Source organism: Erpetoichthys calabaricus, chromosome 9 (assembly GCF_900747795.2).
Source record: "Erpetoichthys calabaricus chromosome 9, fErpCal1.3, whole genome shotgun sequence".
Classification (NCBI taxonomy): domain Eukaryota; kingdom Metazoa; phylum Chordata; class Cladistia; order Polypteriformes; family Polypteridae; genus Erpetoichthys; species Erpetoichthys calabaricus.
The window spans coordinates 184,495,175-184,516,415 of NC_041402.2; the positions used below are offsets into that span (position 1 = coordinate 184,495,175).

The 21,241-nt window shown below is 39.3% G+C and overlaps 1 protein-coding gene across 3 annotated transcripts in view; it reads left to right on the forward strand.

The window, feature by feature from the left end:
- The first annotated feature begins 362 nt into the window (after positions 1-362).
- Positions 363-21,241, forward strand: part of pkn3 (protein kinase N3) — a 48,819-nt gene continuing 27,940 nt past the window's right edge. The window contains exons 1-10 of one of the 3 annotated variants that reach the window (XM_028808607.2): positions 363-615; positions 3,937-4,213; positions 6,353-6,498; positions 9,140-9,281; positions 13,368-13,519; positions 13,632-13,836; positions 14,046-14,216; positions 16,501-16,610; positions 17,513-17,656; positions 18,034-18,109. In XM_028808607.2, the coding sequence (XP_028664440.2) occupies positions 595-615; positions 3,937-4,213; positions 6,353-6,498; positions 9,140-9,281; positions 13,368-13,519; positions 13,632-13,836; positions 14,046-14,216; positions 16,501-16,610; positions 17,513-17,656; positions 18,034-18,109 (1,444 nt within the window). In that variant the 5' untranslated portion in view covers positions 363-594. Of the gene's footprint in view, positions 616-3,936; positions 4,214-6,352; positions 6,499-8,640; positions 8,783-8,921; positions 8,968-9,139; positions 9,282-13,367; positions 13,520-13,631; positions 13,837-14,045; positions 14,217-16,500; positions 16,611-17,512; positions 17,657-18,033; positions 18,110-21,241 lie in introns of those variants that run through there. The other 2 variants (XM_051931573.1, XM_051931574.1) reach the window with 2 other exon arrangements.

Below are 21,241 nucleotides of genomic sequence, written 5' to 3' on the forward strand. Positions count from 1 at the left end.
GAGATGGAGCGCATGCGTATTTTTCTGAATTGCGTCATGGAGGTCCATTGTTATCCGACAAGGCGCTTTATTTGCACGAGAAGCTGTTGCCAACATGACAGACCGCTAAAGTAAATCTCTTAATATTCCTTAAAAGCAATAAAATGATAATTTATGTATTATTTTACTTGACTTTTAGCTAAAACACGACTCATGTTCCCAGTAGGTTTTCCAATACAGTACTTCCAGTCGTCCAGTTTCTCCTCCCACCTCAAACGTTCATTCGTCACAAACTTGATGATGGACACCATTCTCCTCCAATCGAATGAAAGGATATGAGGCGGGCACCAACATTTTAAACTCTCGGTGAAGGAGGCGAAAGAGAGAGAGAGCGGGCGAGCAAGAGAACGAACGAAAGAACGAACGAAGGAAGGGACGCAAACAAGTGCAGCGGCTGTGGGAAAGTCCAGGGAAAGTTACGAAGACGTGCAGCAGCCTTTGTGACAGCTGCATTAGTTCGATGGGAAAATGTTTCCTCAATTTGCCGGCTTAAATGACAGTCACCGGAAAGGTGGAAAATAAATCAACGAGGAAAAGTAGAGGAAACGTGTTGGAATGGCGGGGGGCAAGTTGCAGGTAAGCCGCGAGCTCGTAGACGATCATTTCAGTCCTTCGCTCTTTTAAAATTATGCCCGAATATGTATATTTTAATTTTCTAATGGTGTGCATGCATTTGTTGACCACGCACCTGAAAGGCGCTATACAAATATGAGAACTTCTGCAGTGCTAATGTTCCAACTAAATAGAAAATCGTGGTTACTAAAATTGTAGAACTAGTGAAAGTTTGTTGAGTATTTACATAATGGAAGAGTGAACGTTTCTAAGATTCTCAGGCAGGTAGTGCTCAGCACCTGGTTGATGATTATATTGCTGTTTTTTATACGAGCGCTGATCGCATGAATTTAAATGACTTTTTTTTTTACTCCGATTTGATAATTTTTAATACCCGGGATTCAGTGGATTAATTCACTGGCCTTGAGTTTCAAACCCTTTGCCAACTTGTAGCATGGCTGCTTGTCTGGGATGCAGGAAGTAAACTGACCTGCCTCAGGATGTATGAATTGTGCATGAAGTCCACCCTGGGATATAAGGATATGATGTGATGCAGTTCAGAAAATGCAAGGAAGTTACAGTAGTTATTGAACTGGGATTTGAAATGGTCTTCTGGGCTTATAAACAAATACTGTGATGTCAAGTAGTGAAGAGGTGTGCAGGGAGTCTGGGACAAAGCTAGGAGTCCCAAGATTACACTTCCAAATATCTACTGCTTTAAAGATTTAAAGTGTCTGAGCTGAATGACACATTACAATTGAACTTTTTAACTACTGGGCACTTCTATCTATTTGGGAAACATTATGCCATTGCTCAAGGACACAGGTGGTATTTGGTGGCTAAATGAATCCTTGATTTTGTGAGAGATGATTTTTACTGTTAAATGTGATTTTTGTGGTTTTATTATATTCCAATCATATTGGATGACGTTTATCCTTGTTAGATGTAGCTGTTAACTATTAGCCTTTATCTTTGGCACTCGTAGAAGTTATTTTAATTAAAGCCTCTTGATCTGTGACCCAGTCCTGCTGTTATTTTTGCACAAGGTTAAGTATTGATAAGAGTACCAGTGTAGCAGAATTCTGACTCTGAGGGTCTGTTTATCAGTAACCTGCAAGAATATGAGAAATGAAGCCAATCACATACTTATGTAACCGTCTATTTAAGAACTGTAATCAACCACTGTAGCTCAGTCATTTCCTTCCATTTACAGTGTGACTCCAGAATAAATGTATTCTTCCCATCCTGAACTGGATTTGTGAATCTGAATTTGACAATTTCTAGCCACTTTAACTCTAGGGCTGGGACACAGAAAATAAAGTTATGTGGCATAGGGACATTTAAGAATTCAGTAAAATTAATGAAAGAGGTGTAATTTCCAACCCCTTCACTTGCTGGACACAAATCAGTGAGGTAATTTGTCTTAAAGACACGGAAGGAGTGAATGACAGATACAGGAGGCACAGGATTCTAAGCCCTTTATCTTATTATACTTGCTGGAGAAATGCCTTGACTGCAGAATCTAATGATGCGAAGTGGCAGATTAACTGGTAACTAAACCTTTTAAACACTGGGAACACCTCTGCCGGTTTGGGACACAAATTCATGAAGTGAAGACAGAAAGATACTCAGTGATTGAAATAGCCTCTGATTTCAGACCTTGTGTGTGTGCGCATATGAGTGGTCCATGTGAAGGACTGGGATGCAGCCCAGCATTGTTTTTTGTTTTGTGTCTTATGATGATGGATAGCTCCCAATCACCTGCTGCCCTGAACTAAACTAACTGGGTCTGAGAATATTATCTTGTCTTGTGTAGTAACTGGAATTGTGGCCTGTTTTACACTTGGTTTGGAGACATATGGAAGATGGGCAGTAACTGAATTTGGGAGTTTCCTAGTTTTAAACCTTTTAATCACCCTGTCTGAAACACGGGTAATTGAAATGCTTGGCTCAGGAGTATGCAGAAAATTGGAGACTGTACTGGTAGTCCTCACATTTCAAACATGTTCATGACTACAAGCAAAGCTTTCTCTTTAGGGTGCTAAGGAAGTAGTCTGATGTTGCTTGGAGCTTGGAGTGCAGTGGTTTAATATGGTGACTCTACTTACTTTTTGTGCTGTGTGTGGTTGTCCTTTCACATAACTTTATGGATGTAAAATTTGTAAGTCTTTTTGAGTAAATAACATTGTTCATCTTGCTTAATAGAATTCATGCTTGTGGGGGTAAGTCTTTCCTGGTAGTATTGGGTGCAAGGTGGGAACCTGCCTTGGATTGGATTCAAATGCATTGAGTAACTCACACACACACACACCTAGACTTACTCACATTGGAGGTAATTTGGAATCGTAACTTAAAGCATCCTCGCTGTCTTTAGTGATGCAAGAGAAAATATCACAAAGACTTGGGGAGAGTGTTCATACTTCATGTATTTGAGTAAATGTGTTGAATAAAAAAGTAAAACTATTGGGAGCCAAATCTATAACTCAAAACTGACATACAATTGAGGTGGAAGAGTGTTGGATTAACTTTTTTGCCTTATGCTTTTGCTTGTCTTTTTAATTTTTTAATTGAATATCTGATATTTTATGTTGCAGCTCGTCATATATGTTGAACACATTATCATTATATATGAGAACAGATTATCGATAGACATCCTTGATTTAAATTAAAATACATTTAATTAATTGCACAAGGCGCCAGTATGTCGTGGGGCTTCTACTGAGCACTGCCAAATGGACTATCATGTACATCTTGCATTTGGAAATGTAATTTTTTTTAAATTAAATTAGATTATCTTCTTTAATGACTTGATGGAGAGGTCCAGTGTAACTGTATTTGAACATAAACACCAGATAGAGAAGAATATGAAAATAACCTGCAACTCTGGGATTAAATACATTACTAAATACAGTAAAAGCCAAGTGGTTTTGAATGTGTGGGCTGAAGTGTGACTCATTGCTTTGGTGGCAATAAATCATTTGCTTTAGGAGCGTTTTTCTGCTATAACATTTGAGTACTTGGTTAAAAACAAGCATTTTATAACTTGGCATTTCTAATTTTGGCTTCATTTGACTTTCTCCTGCACCATCTTTAATTGGGCCAGATCTTAAATTTTAAAATCTAAAGTAAACCTATGAACCCATTGTGCAATGCAGACTATGCAGAACTAAGGGCAGTTGTACAACTTGTATAGCTCCCTGCCAAACCTGCTACAGGTTACACTCCTCTCCATTGCTCCATATTTATGCAACATATTACTAATTAGTCTGTAGCAAACATATTAAGGTCTGTTTACTCAATCCTCTGTTGTTTGTTGTTGAGTGTTTTTTACTTTTTGTCCTTCAGAACAGCTGTCGGTTTGCCCTCAATGAAGGCAATATCCTTGACCCAGTCTTCCAGCAACGTCTAGAGGATGCACGGGAGCAGATCCGCAGGGAGATTCTGAAAGAGTTGAAGATTAAAGAGGGAGCAGAGAACCTGCGCAAAGCCGTTAGTGATAAAAACCACGTGGCAAATGTGGAGGGGGTTCTGAAGGCCTCCAAGCGTAAATTGGAAAAGCTACATTGGGAGCTGCAGGAACTCAATGCACGAGCAGTGGCCAGAGAAAAAGAGAATGGGCCAGGTATGTTACAGTAGATGTGTAGATTCAGTGCTCCGTTTTTCCAGACAAGCTGGTCACTGTTGCGGTATCTAAAAAAGATGAAATGGGCGTAGACATTTCTGAAAAACACATTTTATTTGCTGATTTCTGGCACCAGTGTTCTCTCAGTGTGCTGCTTGTTCTCCTGTTGCCATGTTGGGATTTTCTTCCCCCCCATTTCTCAAAGAAGGGCCTATTGATTTGATTGACAGTCTTAAATTGGCCTGTGTTGATGTGGGCCCTGCAATGGACTGTTCAAAGTTGCTTCTTTCCTTGTTTTCCCACCATGATCAGAAGTTGGATTAAGAATGATCTGTTACTTCTAGAGACCTTAAGTTAACCACATGTATATTAGGTTGGGTGGCAACTAAGTTGGCCTACTTTTCAAATGTTATGTATCTGGGTCTGTGCATGACCCTGCTGTGCATTAAGGGGTGGAGATTTTCCTTGTGCTAAGTGCAGTGAAGATTGGCTTTGGCTTCCTGTAATGGAGTAAGTGAGATTAGTAGATAGGTCGCTGGCTAAATGGATTTCTAATGATGCTGAGCCATCATGTGTATGTGTGTATAGAAAAATATCAGAAATACAGTTTTTGAAAGACTGGCTTATAATTCTACTGAAAACTTCAAATATATGTTGTGAGTAAAAATACCTGGAAAAATTAATATTAATGTTCTTTTTAAACTGGGTTTTGCCCCCCCGCCCTTCATTCCCCTTGCTTGTGTTAAATTTATGGAGGGGACTTTGCCCCAGTTTCAAAAAAATGATTTCAAGCTCTTGTGTAGTAGGTGATGGTATGACTGTGGGGGCTGAAAACTCTGGTCCAGGGAGACTAGTGTGCCCTCCTTTATAGCTGTTGATGTAATTTATTTACATTGCTTATTCAATTTATTTTTGTATACTGCTTCTCAATGAGTGTAGGTGTAGAGTGCTTTGACAAATTCTGTAAATTTTACAAATTTACTACATACAGAATTGGTACACATAAAGAAAAAAAGTAGTTTGAAACTGATTAACATAAATGAATAACAATGTTTATCTATTACTTGTTGAACTATGGACAGTTGACAATGGGATTCCTGTTCTTATTTTGCTAATTTAATATGGGCACATCACCGTATGTTTAAATGACTCTGAAGAGATTTGTATTCTTGCCATTTTTTAAACATTTTTTTTCCTCTATTTAAAATTTCCTGTACAGTATTAAGTTATCTGACATTTGCTAAAATATTATCCGTTGCAAACAATAACAATGCTACTGATCATCTGTTGGAATGAAAACTGCAGTGCATTACATTACTTATCCCATTTTTTTAGAATATTATATAATACATGTATCACAAGTACTGAATATGCCCAACAGACTGTGACAGACAGAAATATATACACACAAAGTATCCAAACACCTTCATTTTTTCAAATGTTATGTCGGTCATGATCAATATAATGGGATGCACCCGGGTCAGGTGTTAAGTGTCTTAGCTACGGTTCTGAATACTTGTGCCAATGTGATATTTCAGCTTAGTTTTTTTTATATGTTTCCAAAAATGTGTAAAATCCTGTTTTCACCTTGTCATTATGGGGTATTAAATGTTGCCTAATGAAGGAAAAAGTTTATTTAAATGATATTAAGGCTGCAAACCTAAATGTTTAAAAAGTGAAATAATCTGAACACTTTCTGAAGTCACTAATATACTGTATATATAAAATACACACTTCTTTTTAATGCAGGATAAACCCTACTACACTGTGGCTGCAGGTTTTAATTTAGGGAATACATGCTTGAAGCAGGATGCCTGCATTACTCAAGAACATTTATTGAATGTGCAGTTGACTTTAGCCTATAATTGAAATGTTAGTTTTTGAGTTCTTTTTAAAGTATTGTGATGCTATTGATGCTGTGATAGATTATTAAGGAAGGCCATTGTAATCAATGATGTTTATGCTTGATCTTCCTCTGGAGTTTTGGTTTCATTAATGTTGAAATTAAACATGCCATTTCTAGATTCAAAATTCACACACTTGATTTGTTTCTGTGTTTTGCTAGAAATTGGAAAATGGACTTGTATGTATAAAATGCTGTTTATATTTGGAAAAGTGTTTTTTTTGTTATTGATTTAGATGATGTCAGTCCCTGTCTTTGGAAAGAAACAACCACCCCTGCAACTGGCCGAATTCAAGCCTTGAAAAGACAGCTTAACATAGAGATGAAAGTAAAGCAAGGAGCAGAGAATATTATACAGATGTATAACAATGGAGCATCCAAGGTAGGCCACTCTACACCAACTAGTCCCATATGTTAACACCTAACCTTTCTTCTAGGTATATAGAGATGGTAACTCTACAGTGTGTTCTAAAACTAAACTGTGTTGTGTTATGGCAAAGAATTTATAATAATAATAATAAAAAAGAAAAAACTGCTGACCTCACATTTGCAATCTTGGCCAATGGAATGTTGATTTGGAAACTACAGAGTAAACCATTCATTGTAACAACTTTAGTTTCTTAAATATAACCTAAGGTTTAGGCAATCGGATGCATGCCCTTGTAGCTAAAATGCTCTGTGACTAATCACTTTCATGTCTTTTTTTTTTTTTTTCTCTTTCTCAAAATATAATAATATTATTAGCTTTCCAAAAGCCAAATTTGTGAATCTAAATCGAGACATCCGAAACAGGTTAAAATTAAAACCAGAGACCACAATTAATATTTATGATTTAAGGGTGTTTGTGAAAGTAGCCAGTAGTTTACCTGCTTGAAGAATCTAACCAACTGCATTCCAGTATCCTAAAGATGTCAGACCTGACTCTCTGTGGTCTTTGGGTGAAATGATTAAGAGGCTTGACATAACGGTGAAGATGCTTTGTTTAGAAAGGTTTCTTGCCTTCCTTCAAAATGCAAGTTGATTTTTATAAAAAAAAATTATATACTGAGCACTGTTGATAAAATATGGAGACAATGAGTGTGTTTATATGCACTTCAATCACTTATTTAAATAAGGAAATCTGTTTTCTGAAACAACATGTAAACCCTTAAATTGGTTAGAAAAGCGGAAATATTGGTCTCTGACAAACTGGATTAGCACACAGATTTGTCCACGAGTAACCCAGTGGCCATGTAAACCCTTAACTGGGTTACAGTTAACAATTTTGTAGTCTGTGCATGTTGGTTGCATTCTGTTAGCTTGTGCATGTGTTAGCTTTGCACTTGCTTCCAGCAGCCACCGGTAGAAGACAGTGGAAATGTCCACAAAGATAAATTTCCTGAGGCAAATGTTCAGGTGACTGTATTATTCTGTCTTGGTTAATATGATCTGTCTCAAGATTTTAGAAATAGCTAAATGTATGCTGTTGAACTGAACCTAGGGTAATGCATTAAAAGTAATATGCACTAAATAGTCCAGTAACTTTTTTTTTTTTTTTTTTTTTTTTTTTTAAAGTAGTGAGTAACTTAAAGTAGTACTTATTTTCTTCAATTAAAATACCCATTATTATTATTACAGTAGTACTGGGTTATAAGGCAAGAAGCGAACATTCTGCTATGCCACACCTTTGCATGGCTCAATCACAGTCAAGCAGAAAAGAGTGTTCTGTGTGCGTTTCTGTAACAGAAACCTATTAATATAGGGTATATATTAAGAGCTGGATAGCTCTTATCCAGCTATCTCCTATAGACACATTGAAAGAGTGTAATTAAGTGATGTAGCAGCCAGTGTTTATACTGCAAATCATCAATGCCTCAGGTTGGGGATATGAAATGGGGATTGTTGTGATGTACTTCACAGCACATGAAGGACTAAACATATGTACAAAACACAATAAAATTATCACAGGCTTTATGCTTGACTTTGAATTCATGATAGCCGATGATGACATTTAGCTCTTTCTGAATTTTTTTTTTTTAAATGGGTTTCTGCCTTGACCAGGTTACTGTCCTTATCCTGGTTTTATGTGTGCACATAAACATACTGATTGATGTGTCAAAGGCTTGTGATGAGCCCAGGATCTCTGTTTTCTTGATTTTATTTATTTATTTTTTTCCTACTTCATTAAAAGTAAATTTTTCTAGCTAATGATATATTATTGCTAAGATTTACACAATAAAAATAATTTTATTTATATAGTGCCTTTCCCATGCCTCAAGACACTTAACTTATTAAGCTATCGTAATAATTGGCAACAGTGCATATAAAGAGGATGAAATCTCACAATGGGCAACGTTATTTATCCCGCTCCCACCCCCCCGCCCCATTTAACTCTCCCTCTGGTGTAAACATTTCCCTGATTTTTATTTCTTTTTGTCATGGATTTGTTTGTGCTTTCCTGCATTCCCTTAGTTTTCTTCTTCACACATACCCTCCCCCTCCCTTTGAGTTTTCCTGCTCACCGCAGTGTGTGTGTGTGTGTGTGTGTCACTGCAGAGCTATGTATTTACCACAAGGATGCTGGAGAGAAGGAATCGGAACAGGCCTGTGCTGCGGATGCTTAGACAGCACAGAGGCCAGAAATTACTACAGCTTATGGAAGGACTGGAGGGCCTCTGCAGGCTCTTGTGAGAATCTCATTGAAATTCACATGAACCCATTTTTTGGTATTGCTCCTTTCTTTTTAAAGACACAGTAGGAGTGTCTTGCATCAGTACCCTAAGAAGTTGCAGGTTAATGTCTCTTGTGCTCTTACTTACTTGGCAGGTGTCTTTGAAGGATTTCTGGTAAGAGAGAGCACCCTCATATCAGGGTATGTGTTGTGCAAAATAGAAGCATTGTTTCTTTATTAACATTTAATCTAGTTTGGATTTGCCTGTCTGTCTCTCTCATTAAAAGTTAGTAAGAGACGGCTACTGGAAAGTATTTATATTGCTGTCCTTTATTTTTGTTTTTTCTTTTCTTTTCCCCAATTTTCTTTAAAGGATCGCAAGATGCTTTCAACAGCTCAGCAGATGCTCCAGGATAGCAAGACTAAGATTGAGTTGATTCGCATGCAGATATTCAAAGTTGCCCAGTCTCCAGGGAGAGCAGAGGAGACCTCTGAGCCTGAAAATGATAATGGAGGTATGTTAAGATATAACAATTTTCTGTTTGTCCTTTTGGTTTGCTTCTTATAATGGGGTGAACTCCCCAATGTGTGCTTACATTGCATGGAGTTACAGGGAAAATTAAATCAGATCTTTTATTTTCTGTTTTTTGGTGGGGAGCCGCATCCTTTACAGTAACCCACATTCCCAGACTGAAAATCTCTGTCTCATATTTGGTGGAAGAGGGAGGTCCCTTTTGCTCTCTAAATTGCATATTTTCTTTAGGCTTCCATGATTGATATGTATATTCTCCTGTCATCTGCATGTACTCAGGAGAGTTTTGACTGTAGTTGGCATAAACTTTGAGACCACTTTATAGATCCACTTGTCCAGCACTGAGTATGACCAGATTTTTTTTTTTTCCTTCCATTGACACACAAAACTACTTCCTCCCAAGAAAAGAGGGGTTCTTTTGAGGTATATTTGGCAAGGTCCTGAAAACATGTCCATAACATCATGTTTTGAAACATCTATTCCACCATATCCTGTAAAGGATCTGTTGGTCTGAAATCTAGGCAGTGTGCAAGTTATTGGAGAAAACTGAAATCATTATCACGCTGTTGGAGCCAGCTTAAGTTGATGCATGTTTTCTGACATGGTATGTTATCCATTTGAAGAAGAATACACTGTGGCTGTAAAGTAGTACAAATGATCAGCAGCAATGTATGGGCTTGCTATGGCATTTAAATGATATTCATTTGGTATTATGAGGTGTAATATGTGTAATATTCTCAACTTCATTAAACTACTAGCTCCAGCCTGTACTACTGACACAAACAGGATCAGATGTCTTCATAAACAGGCAGAGTGGTGGCTCTGAGTCTAGGGATCTGCACTGGCAATCAGAAGGTTGCCGATTCGAATCCCATAAATGCCAATAGGGACTCTGCTCTGTTGGGCCCTTAAGCAAGGCCCTTAACCTGCAATTGCTGAGCGATTTCAGTAGTGAGAAAAGCGCTATATAAATGCAAATTATTATTATTATTAACAGCATGAATCCATCCCAACATCAGCATGTTATATTTGACAGTTGTTGGATCAGGCAGCATTTTTTTCAAATTTAATTTATTTGTCTTGTAATTCTCTGTCCACTGTAGATGAATTTTCCTGTTTTTAGCTGATAAGAGTGAAATATGGTGTAGTCTTCCAAATACTATAGGCTATTCTTTTTGGAGATGCCTTTCCACACACTACTTTTGTGAGAGGAGGTATTTGAGTATTTGTAGCCTTCCATCTTTGAACCTTCTCATTTAATAATGTGTTCTTTCTCACAGAACCATCACTGATTGTCCTTTTTTTTAATTTATCACCACATTCTGTCTGTTAGCTTTAGAGACTATAGTGCTTGAAAATCATCCCTGGAGTTTGAAATGTTGACACGACAATGTCTGCTACCTCAGTCATTCTGAGATGATCAAAAACCACTTAAGTCCATGTTACATTATATAACTTATCCAGCATTTTTTTTTTTTTACTCTTAAACTTCACATACTGTACATAATCCTAGTGAACCGAAGGCAGACGTGGCGCACTCCATTGACCGCCCGTCATGGACTGTGACATCCTCAGCGACTCGGTCCAACTAGCCGGTGATTCTCCCCAACCAAATCAAACTGTTTGGGTTTTGTTGCAGCGTCAGGTTCTTTGTTCACGAGAAATGGTAATTTCAGCCAGATGTATGATACATTAACAGTGACAAGGAGTAAGGGTGTTTTAGACTTTGCAAGCGTTTGTGTCATATTTTGTGTTTTATAAATCATGAAAGAATGGTGGGGGGAAAAGGGCTATGGGCTAGATATCTGTAAACCTTTGCACAGGCCCTGGTCTTTTTATTGTCCTCCTTACTATTCTGGAGTTTGCAGATGTTAGTGTATATTATCTCTATCTGTCTATCGAAGGATATGGATAATATATACTGTTCAAAAAAATTAAAGGAACACTTTTTAATCAGAGTATAGCATCAAGTCAGTGAAACTTCTTCTGGGATATTGATCTGGTCAGTTAAGTAGCAGAGGGTGTTGTTAATTTCATTAACACCAAAGCAGCTGAAACTGATTAACAACAGGCGCACTAGAGGGGCAACAATGAGGCGACCCCCAAAACAGGAATGGTTTAACAGGTGGAGGCCATTTTCCCCCTCATCTTTTCGGATTGTTTTTTCACTAGTTTTGCATTTGGCTACGGTCAGAGTTACTACTGGTATCTTGAGGCGATACCTGGACCCTACAGAGGTTGCACAGGTAGTCCAACTTCTCCAGGATGGCACATCAATACATGTCATTGCCAGAAGGTTTGCTGTGTCTCCTAGCACAGTCCCAAGTGCATAGAGGAGATTCCAGGAGACCGGCAGTTACTCTAGGAGAGCTGGACAGGACCGTAGACGGTCCTTAACCCATCAGCAGGACCGCTATCTGCTTCTTTGGACAAGGAGGAACAGGATGAGCGCTGCCAGAGCCCTACAAAATGACCTCCATTAGGCCACTGGTGTGAATGTCTCTGACCAAACAATTAGAAACAGACTTCATGAGGGTGGCCTGAGGGCCCAACGTCCTCTAGTGGGCCCTGTGCTCACTGACCGGCACCGTGGAGCTTGATTGGCATTTGCCATAGAATACCAGAATTCACAGGTACACCACTTGTGCCCTGTGCTTTTCACAGATGAGAGCAGGTTCACCCTGAGCACATGTGACAGACGTGAAAGGGTTGGGAGAAGCCATGGAGGACGTCATGCTGCCTGTAACATCGTTCAGCATGACCAGTTTGGTGGTGGGTCAGTGATGGTCTAGGGAGGCATATCCATGGAGGGATGCACAGACCTCTACAGGCTAGATAACTTCACCTTGACTGCCATTGGGTATTAGGTTGAAATCTTTTGACCCATTGTCAGACCCTATGCTGGTGCAGTGGGTCCTGGGTTCCTTGTGATGCAAGACAATGCCTGGCCTCATGTGGCGAGAGTATGCAAGCAGTTCCTAGAGGATGAAGGAATTGATACCATTGACTGGACCCACACTCACTCGCCTGATCTAAATCCAATAGAACAACTCTGGGACTTTGCTATATATATTATGTTAGTGTATTATAAAGATGATGGAAGATAAGAAAAATATTTTGGAAATCGGAGTACACCGAGTAGATGAAGCAGTTTCATTAGTAAGTTTCAGATTTCAGACAAAGCATAAGATTACAGGCGGAGTGGTGGCTCTGAGGCTAGGGATCTGCACTGGCAATCGGAAGATTGCCGGTTCGATACCCGTAAATGCCAAAATGGACTCTGCTCTATTGGGCCCTTGAGCAAGGCCCTTAACCTGCAATTGCTGAGCGCTTTGAGTAGTGAGAAAAGTGCTATATAAATGCAAAGAATTATTATTATTAAGATTACCCATGGCTTTATATTCTGAAAAGGCAGATGAAGTAACTGTCTACAGGTCACGCAGAGAGTCATTAGGATAGAACTAGTGACACTGGAAATCTTCAAATCAACAATGACATTTATTTTATTGTCTGATTGGACTGCCCAGCATGTGTTTGTGATATGGAATGAACTGAAAAGTTCAGCTGTTTTAATCTCTCCACTTAACTCCTCTCCTTCAGACCTGGCAACAGCCTAGTTGCTGATCTCTCAAATTCTCTGGAATTTTTCTAGTACTGTTGCATCTTTTTTGTAGCCTGTAGTTCAAAACTCCCTATGGTACTCCAGATGAGGCGTCACCAGTGCATTATAAGGCTTTGGCTTATACTCCTCATGCTATATAACCTAACACTCTGCTAGCCTTCTTAATGGCTGCTGAACTCTGTCTGGCAGTTGATAGTGATGAGTCCTCTATGTCTCCTAAATGCTTTTCATAGGCAGCACTTTCAATTTTCACACCTCCCATTGTGTATTCAAATCTAAGATTTTTACTTCCAACATGTAACACTTTCTATTTATATCTGCCACAAGTCTGCTGTTTTTAGTTAACATTTTTACTTTATTATTTTATTTATTTTTTTAAATTACTGTGACAGGAACCTTAAACATTGAATTTTCTCTGAAGACCTCTTTCACTCCCTCTGCCTACAGCTCCAATTTCTGGTACCCTTAGTCCCTTGGAGCTGCGGGTTGAGGAGCTGCGACACCACCTGCACATTGAGGCTGCAGTGGCAGAAGGAGCCAAAAATGTAGTGAAGCTGCTGGGTGGACGCAGGGTGCAGGACCGCAGGGCACTTGCTGAGGTAGTTGGGATTACTGGTTTTCCTTTATGTTCAGCTTCCTTGCTTGTATAACTAAACTTTGCTTTAAGAATGGAGGTTTCCTGACTGATCTTCTCTACTACTCTTTTTAAAGGCTCAGTCCCGTCTGCAAGAATCCTCTCAAAAACTGGACCTTCTGCGGCTGTCACTGGAGTGCAGGCTGAATGAACTGCCCCATGAACACCCCAAACGGGACTTAATCAAGCAAGATTTGATCTCTGGAAGCTCCCCATCTGTCTGTCTCCAGAATAGCCGCATCCAGACCGCCTCAGCATTCCTGAAGCCTGCTTCCCTTACAGGTATTACTCTGTAAGAGGGTGCTATATAGGGGTCTGTAGGTGATAAGTAGTACTTGAGGAGAAACCGATTAACCAGTCAAGTAACCGCCAATAGTTAGGGATCTGGGGATGGGAGCAGAATCTTTTGAGGCAATAAGATGGGAGAGTAACTCAAGGTCTACTGAGAGATGATGTGGGCTAATGCCAAACTTTTGGAATTCTCTGTCCAGGCAAGCTTGAAGTCCGGCTCATGGGCTGCCAAGACCTGCTGGAGTCTGTGCCAGGTCGAAGCCGACTAGCAAGTGTATCTTTTGTGCCAGGTAGCCCCTCTGAAGCCAAATCCTCCCTGAAGGTACGGACTGGAATGTCCAGTCGTCACTTGAAGTCTGATGAACCAAGCAGTAAGTCTTTTTTTTTTATCTTGGGGACATGAACTGGAGAACGACGTGATCTGGTTAAACTGTTTTCTGAAATATGTTGGAGAGCTGGCCATTGCACTATGATTTGTGGTAAATGTATTGTCTAGATAAAAATGAAATGTATAATAAAATTAGGAGCTCAGACTTGCTGGTCTCCCAATTGGCTAGCATCCAGTTGAGGGACTGTTCTTGACTTGTGCCCTATGCTTGCTGGAATAGGCTCAGCTTCTTTCCCTGCTCAGAATAAAGCAGATTTAGAAAATGTGTGGATCTTCTAAACAGTAAAGTACAGCACATGTTAGGTCAGAAAACACCAATCAGTTTTGAGGTTGAGTTGAGTGTACTGCATCAGTATTGCAATAATTAAACAATGGTGCCATAACTCTTAAGTTACTTATACAGTAGGTGGTACTTATTTTTGCACTGATGCTTCACAGTTTCAGCCCAGCTTTCTGTTTGTGTGGAGTTTGAGAATGTGTTCTTCTGGTTTTCTTGCATACCCCATAGGTATGCAGGTGAGGCTAATGGGTAATTCTAAATTGGACTTGTGCACTTCACTTGCATGATAGTCAAATGGCACCTTATCCAGGGCTGAGAACCTGCCTGTGCCTCATGCTCTTAGGGTAGGCTCCAGCTCCTTATAAGCCTAAAATGGAACAAGTACATCAAGGCTGTGCATAAATAAATAAGTAATATCAACATTTTTGATTTGCCGTATCTCATCATGTCAAGTATATATTTTATTGTGATGATTTAAATATTCACCCCTGAAATCCAATTTAAGTTCAAAAATTATTAATACAGCAAGCAACTCTGCCAGCTACAGACTGCCTTCATTATTTGCTTATTTTAATATCTAATCTCCTAACCTAGTATACATTTTAACTTGGGTTGTCTTAAATATACACATAAACTTTACATCATTTTTAATGGTAGTTATGTGAAATTTTTTTCTGGCCATGTGTGTATTTAAAATTTCTATATTTCTTTGCTCTCCCTTAATGTGAGTGTTTCCTTTTGCAGTTGTGCTAGCAAAACAGACCATTAAATAGTCTGTGAGAAAAAATTGTCCATCTATTACCTAAACCTGCCTGATCTGGTTTATAGGTAGGTAGCGGCAAACTGATGGCTATTCTAAATGCACAAGGGGGCTTCACCCCCTGGTCGCTTCACTCGCCTACCCCCGGTGTTTTGAACCCGTGCCTGCTGGGCAGCCGTAGTTTCAGACGCGCGTTGTAGGAGCTTGCGTTGTTTTGAACCCGTGCTTGCCCTGCTTCTGCGGTTTGAGACGCGCGTTGTAGGTGTATATCCGTCAGTCGAGCTCGTTCGGTTTGAACCCGTGCCTGCTTTGCTTCCGCAGTTTCAGACGGTGGGTCGCGTTCGGCGTTTTGTACGATCCCAAGCAGCACATTATTCCTAACTTCACTCTGCAGTAGTGTCACGCACAATATGGCGGTGACACCTGCGCCTTCACTACGCAGTAGTGACACTCACAATATGGCGGCAACGCCTGCGCCTTCCGTATTATGTCGGGTTTTACCATGCTATGTAGGCGCCTGCACCTTCCGGGTCTGGCACCACTGTGTGGTGTGGACTTTTAACTGTCGTTTTTTCTGCCTTTATATTCTGTATCTCGCTGTGCATGTGTTTCGTGCCTAGGTTTTTTTGAAGCTGTTGCATTCCAGTTTTCATCATCTGTAACCTGCTCTCCATGTGTTTGGCCCCGTTCTTTAACCTCTTTATGACGTTTTACTTTGTTTCCTACTCTGTCTTTTATTTCTGACCACGTTTTATCCTGCTTGTGGCATGTCTGTTTCCTACTCTGTCTTTTAATTCTGACCTCGCTTTATCCTGCTTGCAGCATGTCAGACGGTTCGTAGTCTCTCCTGTTTCACTCTGGGGAGGGGGGCTTTGTGTGGCGCCTGCGCACTATGTCTCCTGCGTCCACGGGCAGGTCCCTGCGTCCATATCCGGTTTACCATTCTTGGTTAGTAATATGGATTGGGCTCAAGACACAATCCAGCCCTGGTACTAGCTCCAATTCATCACTGGGCACACCAACATACATGCCCATATGCACTTATATCGGGACACTTTTTATTGTTGATAGTCAACCTACCTTGATTGTAAAACTGGAGTACTTGGTGGAGAAATCCACTCAATTATGTATTTATTAATTTGCCTGACACCTGCACCCATAGTTCTATTACAGTGGGGGAATAAATTGCTGAGAATAACTTGCACTTTTTGTGTTTTTATGTCAAAGTGGAGATCAGTGCTGTTCTAAAACTGGATAATAAAATGGTTGGTCGGACCACCTGGAGACCTATCAGTAATCAGGCTTGGGACCAGTGCTTCCGTATCGAACTGGAAAGGGTAGGTGTTGTAAATGTATTTTTTTTTCTCTTTGTAGAATGCATTTCTTTTTAGTTTTAGGAAGTCAAAGGAATGTGGGGGTGGGGGTAAAGGTATTTTTAGAAATAATTGGGACAAATGCTTATAACAAGTAAGTGAATTCAAATCAAGAAAATGAAAACATGCAGGTTGATTCTTAAATGAAACATATAAGCGCATATTGGTATGTGTGTGAATGTGCCTTTCAATGGGCTGGTGTTTCTCACTCTGTGTTCAGTCCTGGAATGATGGGCATTAGCTTCTCTGTGATCGGAAAGCAGGCAATAAAATAGTGAACAGTGGATACAGAAAATGAATAAAGAGCTTAGATGCACCTTTTGTATGGGGGGAAAAAAAAAGTATGACAGAAAGGAGTTGACTGATAAAACCAAGAGCAATAATGTGACTTAACATTTAGAATGAAAACCAGCGCCAAATCTTTATATATAAAAAAAAAAAAAAGCACTCTCATAACTTCAGCTGGAGATCTTTCAAATGTAAAAGCTTTGGCGTCCCCTACTCTCTCTTAATATTGTGTAATGTCCTCCAGTACTCTCAACGCGCTCTGAACTAGTAAAGCAAGGCATTTCATTTAACTCCAAGTAACTGGGTATCTCCAGTGTCATGTCAAATGAATTTTTTAAGCCATCTGTAAAAGACAGAGGAATGTGGGTAGAGGAATATGAATTAGCTGAGCTGAAACTGGACCTGATTTCTTTTTTTCTTTTTTCTTTTTTTTTTTTTTTTTTAAATGTGCCGCTTATTGTTCTGAAATTAAAATTATAAACGGAGATGTGTGTTCATTTTGTCTTGCATCTCATTTTTGAAGCCAGCATCAGCTAAGTAATCCTCTATGTCAAAAATGTGTTCCCTTTCACTTTCAGTCTCGCGAGCTAGAAATTGGGGTATACTGGCGGGACTGGAGAGAACTATGTGCTGTTAAATTCCTGCGACTAGAAGACTTTCTTGACAATGAGCGGCATGGCATGTGTCTGTACCTGGAGCCACAGGGAATGCTGTTTGCGGAGGTAAGTGAATTTAATGTCAGCACTGACAGTGCTGATTCTAATATTCTCTGGTGAAAGGGATTCCACTGTATGAGATTGGTTAGTATTGAGATATTGAGGGTCTTTTTATTGAAGGTTCCTTATGGAGGATGTCCACTTATTTAACATGTTCTGTTTATAGTACTTTCCAGGGCTTTCCTCTATTTCCAAATCATTTTATCAGGTGTTTTTTGATTTTTAATTAATACTGCTTTTTGAATGGGAAATCCTACTGGGGAATCCAGGGGAGGCAACTTAAAATCCTTGTTCTTCGAAGTACTCAAAGAAGGTGGAACAAAGCTAAGTTTCTTGCTGTTGTCACTTCAAGTTAACATGACGACTTTATCTTCATTTGTTAGGTGACTTTCATAAACCCTGTGATTGAACGTCACCCAAAACTTCAACGGCAGAAACGTATCTTTCCCAAGGAGAAAGGTAATATATATGTATTTATTTTTTTTAATTTCACCATGGAGTTTCAGAAAGACAAACTGGCCTGCTTTCTTTGTAAATCTTCATAAGTTCCTAGGATGAATTCCTCTGACCAGTGAAGGCTATGAAAGGTTTGTAGGCACAATAAGTACGGCAAAGGAGTATATTTCTACAGGAGATCGAAAGGTGCTTATTCCTGGGTGGAGTGAAACCAGCAAAAATGTGTATTGGAAGCTTTATGAAAATGTGAAACTGGCAAAAGAAATTGCAAATAAACTACTACATAACCTTGACACTACACTTCCACAGGATTGGAGAGAAATAGTTGAAACCTGGGCTTCAAATGGCCAAGCAGGAAAGTATGGTGATGGTCTCTTTTACAAAAGCTGGGAGTTGGAAATCCTAATTTACATAGTAACCTCTGTATTAGTCATAATTCTTTCATTATAGTAGGATGCTTCACAACCTTATTACAGATCATTAACATCTCTTATTCACTTAAATGAGTCAAACTTATTGCTATTCTAATACCAGGCAAACTGAATAACAGGCCACAAAACTACTGACTAATTAGTTAATTGAATGGAATTTACAAATTACTAGAGAGAAACTTTTTTACAATTGAATCAAAAATACTAGAAAGAATAATAATTATAAAGGAAATATTTTTAATGTGTTTTTTTCTATATATATTTTTATATATGTACACACACTATATTGTTTTATACACTCATATATAAGAAACCTGCAAGGCTTCCTGGTTATTTTGAGAAAATGTGGTAGCACCACACACAGTTGCTAGAATCTAGTGGTCATAATGTGTAGAACAGAATAATACATGGTTTTGGGCATTAGTGTCAAATATGGACATTATTTATTTGTAGTTTACAAAAGGCAAGGTGGGCTAACATTTTAGGAAGATCTTGCCAGCATAGATGTGATATTAAAGAAGACAAAAATGTTGTGTATGCCCGTTTCCACATACACTTCGAGATGTATAAAACTAAACTAGCAGTAAAGCCATGCACATTTTCACGGCAGCCTCAACCTTTGCGTACACAAGTTTCTGCTTGCTTTTTCCAGACTGGCAGCACCCAGTGTCAAAGCAGTGCTACTTGTTTCTGATTCAGAGGAGATCAGATTTCAATCAGTAACGCAAGATTTATCATCCATCCATCCATCCATCCATTTTCCAACCCGCTGAATCCGAACACAGGGTCACGGGGGTCTGCTGGAGCCAATCCCAGCCAACACAGGGCACAAGGCAGGGAACCAATCCTGGGCAGGGTGCCAACCCACCGCAGCAAGATTTATCAAATACACAAAAATTAATTGTATATTGTTTACAAATTTAATTCACTTGATTGTAATCCTTCTGTAACAATATAATAGTGCACAGAATGGCCAACCTATTCCAACTACCATAGCTGATTTAGCGTTGTTAGAAGACATTGTAAATGGAAGAATTAGAGAGCACGTGCTTAGAGATGATGACGACTGACTTCCAAGTCAATTTCGATTTCCAAGAGCTATCGTCTTGGAGCTGTGTGCTGAACTGGTTCTAGCTTTACAAAGGCAGACTTTGAGAAATTGTGCTGCATCTGTTCCTTTGCAAGTTCTGTCCACTTTTGGGTTTCTAGCCTCGGGAGCTTTTCAACATTTCTACACTATAAAGGTGCCTTCAGAGAATGAATTTGCTTGTGTAAATAGAAAGCATTTCCACTCTATTAATGTGCTGCTGTATAGTCCACAGAAAGTGTCTCATTGTGCAAGCTTGTAGCGTGCTGCATAATGTGGCATACAATCATGGCTTGCCCATATCTGAAGAGATGTGGTGTGATAAACCTGACCCACCAAATGATCAGCCAAATTGGACCGCATTATAACTTTGTTTGAATGTGATTAGCAGAATGTGAAAACAGGTGGTCAGAATCACATAGTACAGCCCTTACTCCTTAGTTAATTGGCCATATCTCTTAAAAGCATAATTTTGTGACTCCAGAACAGTGTCCGTCAGCACACAGCCAGATGGTCACCTAGTGGGTTCTGAGGCAGAGGTGAGTCAGCAGCCTGTGCCTGAAAATGAGCTGGGCACAGCAGCACCATCACCACATCACCACAGCTTTTAGAATATTGTCTGAAACAGAATAAACAGACGTTAGGTTGCGACACGCCTTTGGTACCTAACTGCTTTTTTAATTATTTCAGGTACTATGCGACTTTCTGAACTTGAACATTTGAGTGTCTATATTATGCTGTATCACTCCATAACTTTCTTTTGTTGCTTATAATACTGCTGCTTACAACAACAAATAGTACATTTGTCCTTGCCTCCACTTTGCATTCACTGAAATTCTTACTTCCACATGCTTTTGCCATTGTCTCTTGCACAAACACTGAATGGAATGAGTTATTTATATTGATTTCCATATTCAGTATGCAGTATTCTGGGAGGAGTTAGTTTGGAGCTGTAGACGTGTACACATGCGTTTTTAAATTTCACGTTCATTGGGATTTATAAAGGGGAAGTGTGTGAAACTTGGTGTATGCACAGTTTTATACATCTGAATTTTTTTGTGTATACACATTTCCAGTTTTGTCCATACATCATGTTTTAATGTGAATTCTACACATGGCATTTATACATGAGGTGGTTTAGGAGTTGATTCAATGCTATTTGGTTCTGTTCTCACCATCTGACTTTGAACAAATCACTTAACCTTTTGGGGATTCCATTAAAAAAAATAAATTGTATAATGCTACAGAAGGCTATATATTGGGGGGGGGGGGGGGGGGAGTAAAGTTTTCGCCCATTGTTTACAAACCTAAGAGAACTTAGACTTGGTTATGAATTCTGTACCATGTCTTGGTGGGTTATCTCTAGATGGGTGCACAGAGACCCATGATTTAATTACAATAAACTTTTCTGCCTGCCAGGTTGTTGCTACTTTTTTCCCTTCTGTATTTCTAGATTTCCAGAACGTATCCGGTCATAGGCTTTCAATTAAGGCCAAGATTCCATTAGTTCTTGAGAAATCACATGACAGATTGACAGACATTAAGTTTTTTTTTTTTTTTATGTATTAATATACTAGCTGTGCTACTTGTTGTATCCAACTCGAAGAGTGTTAGCTC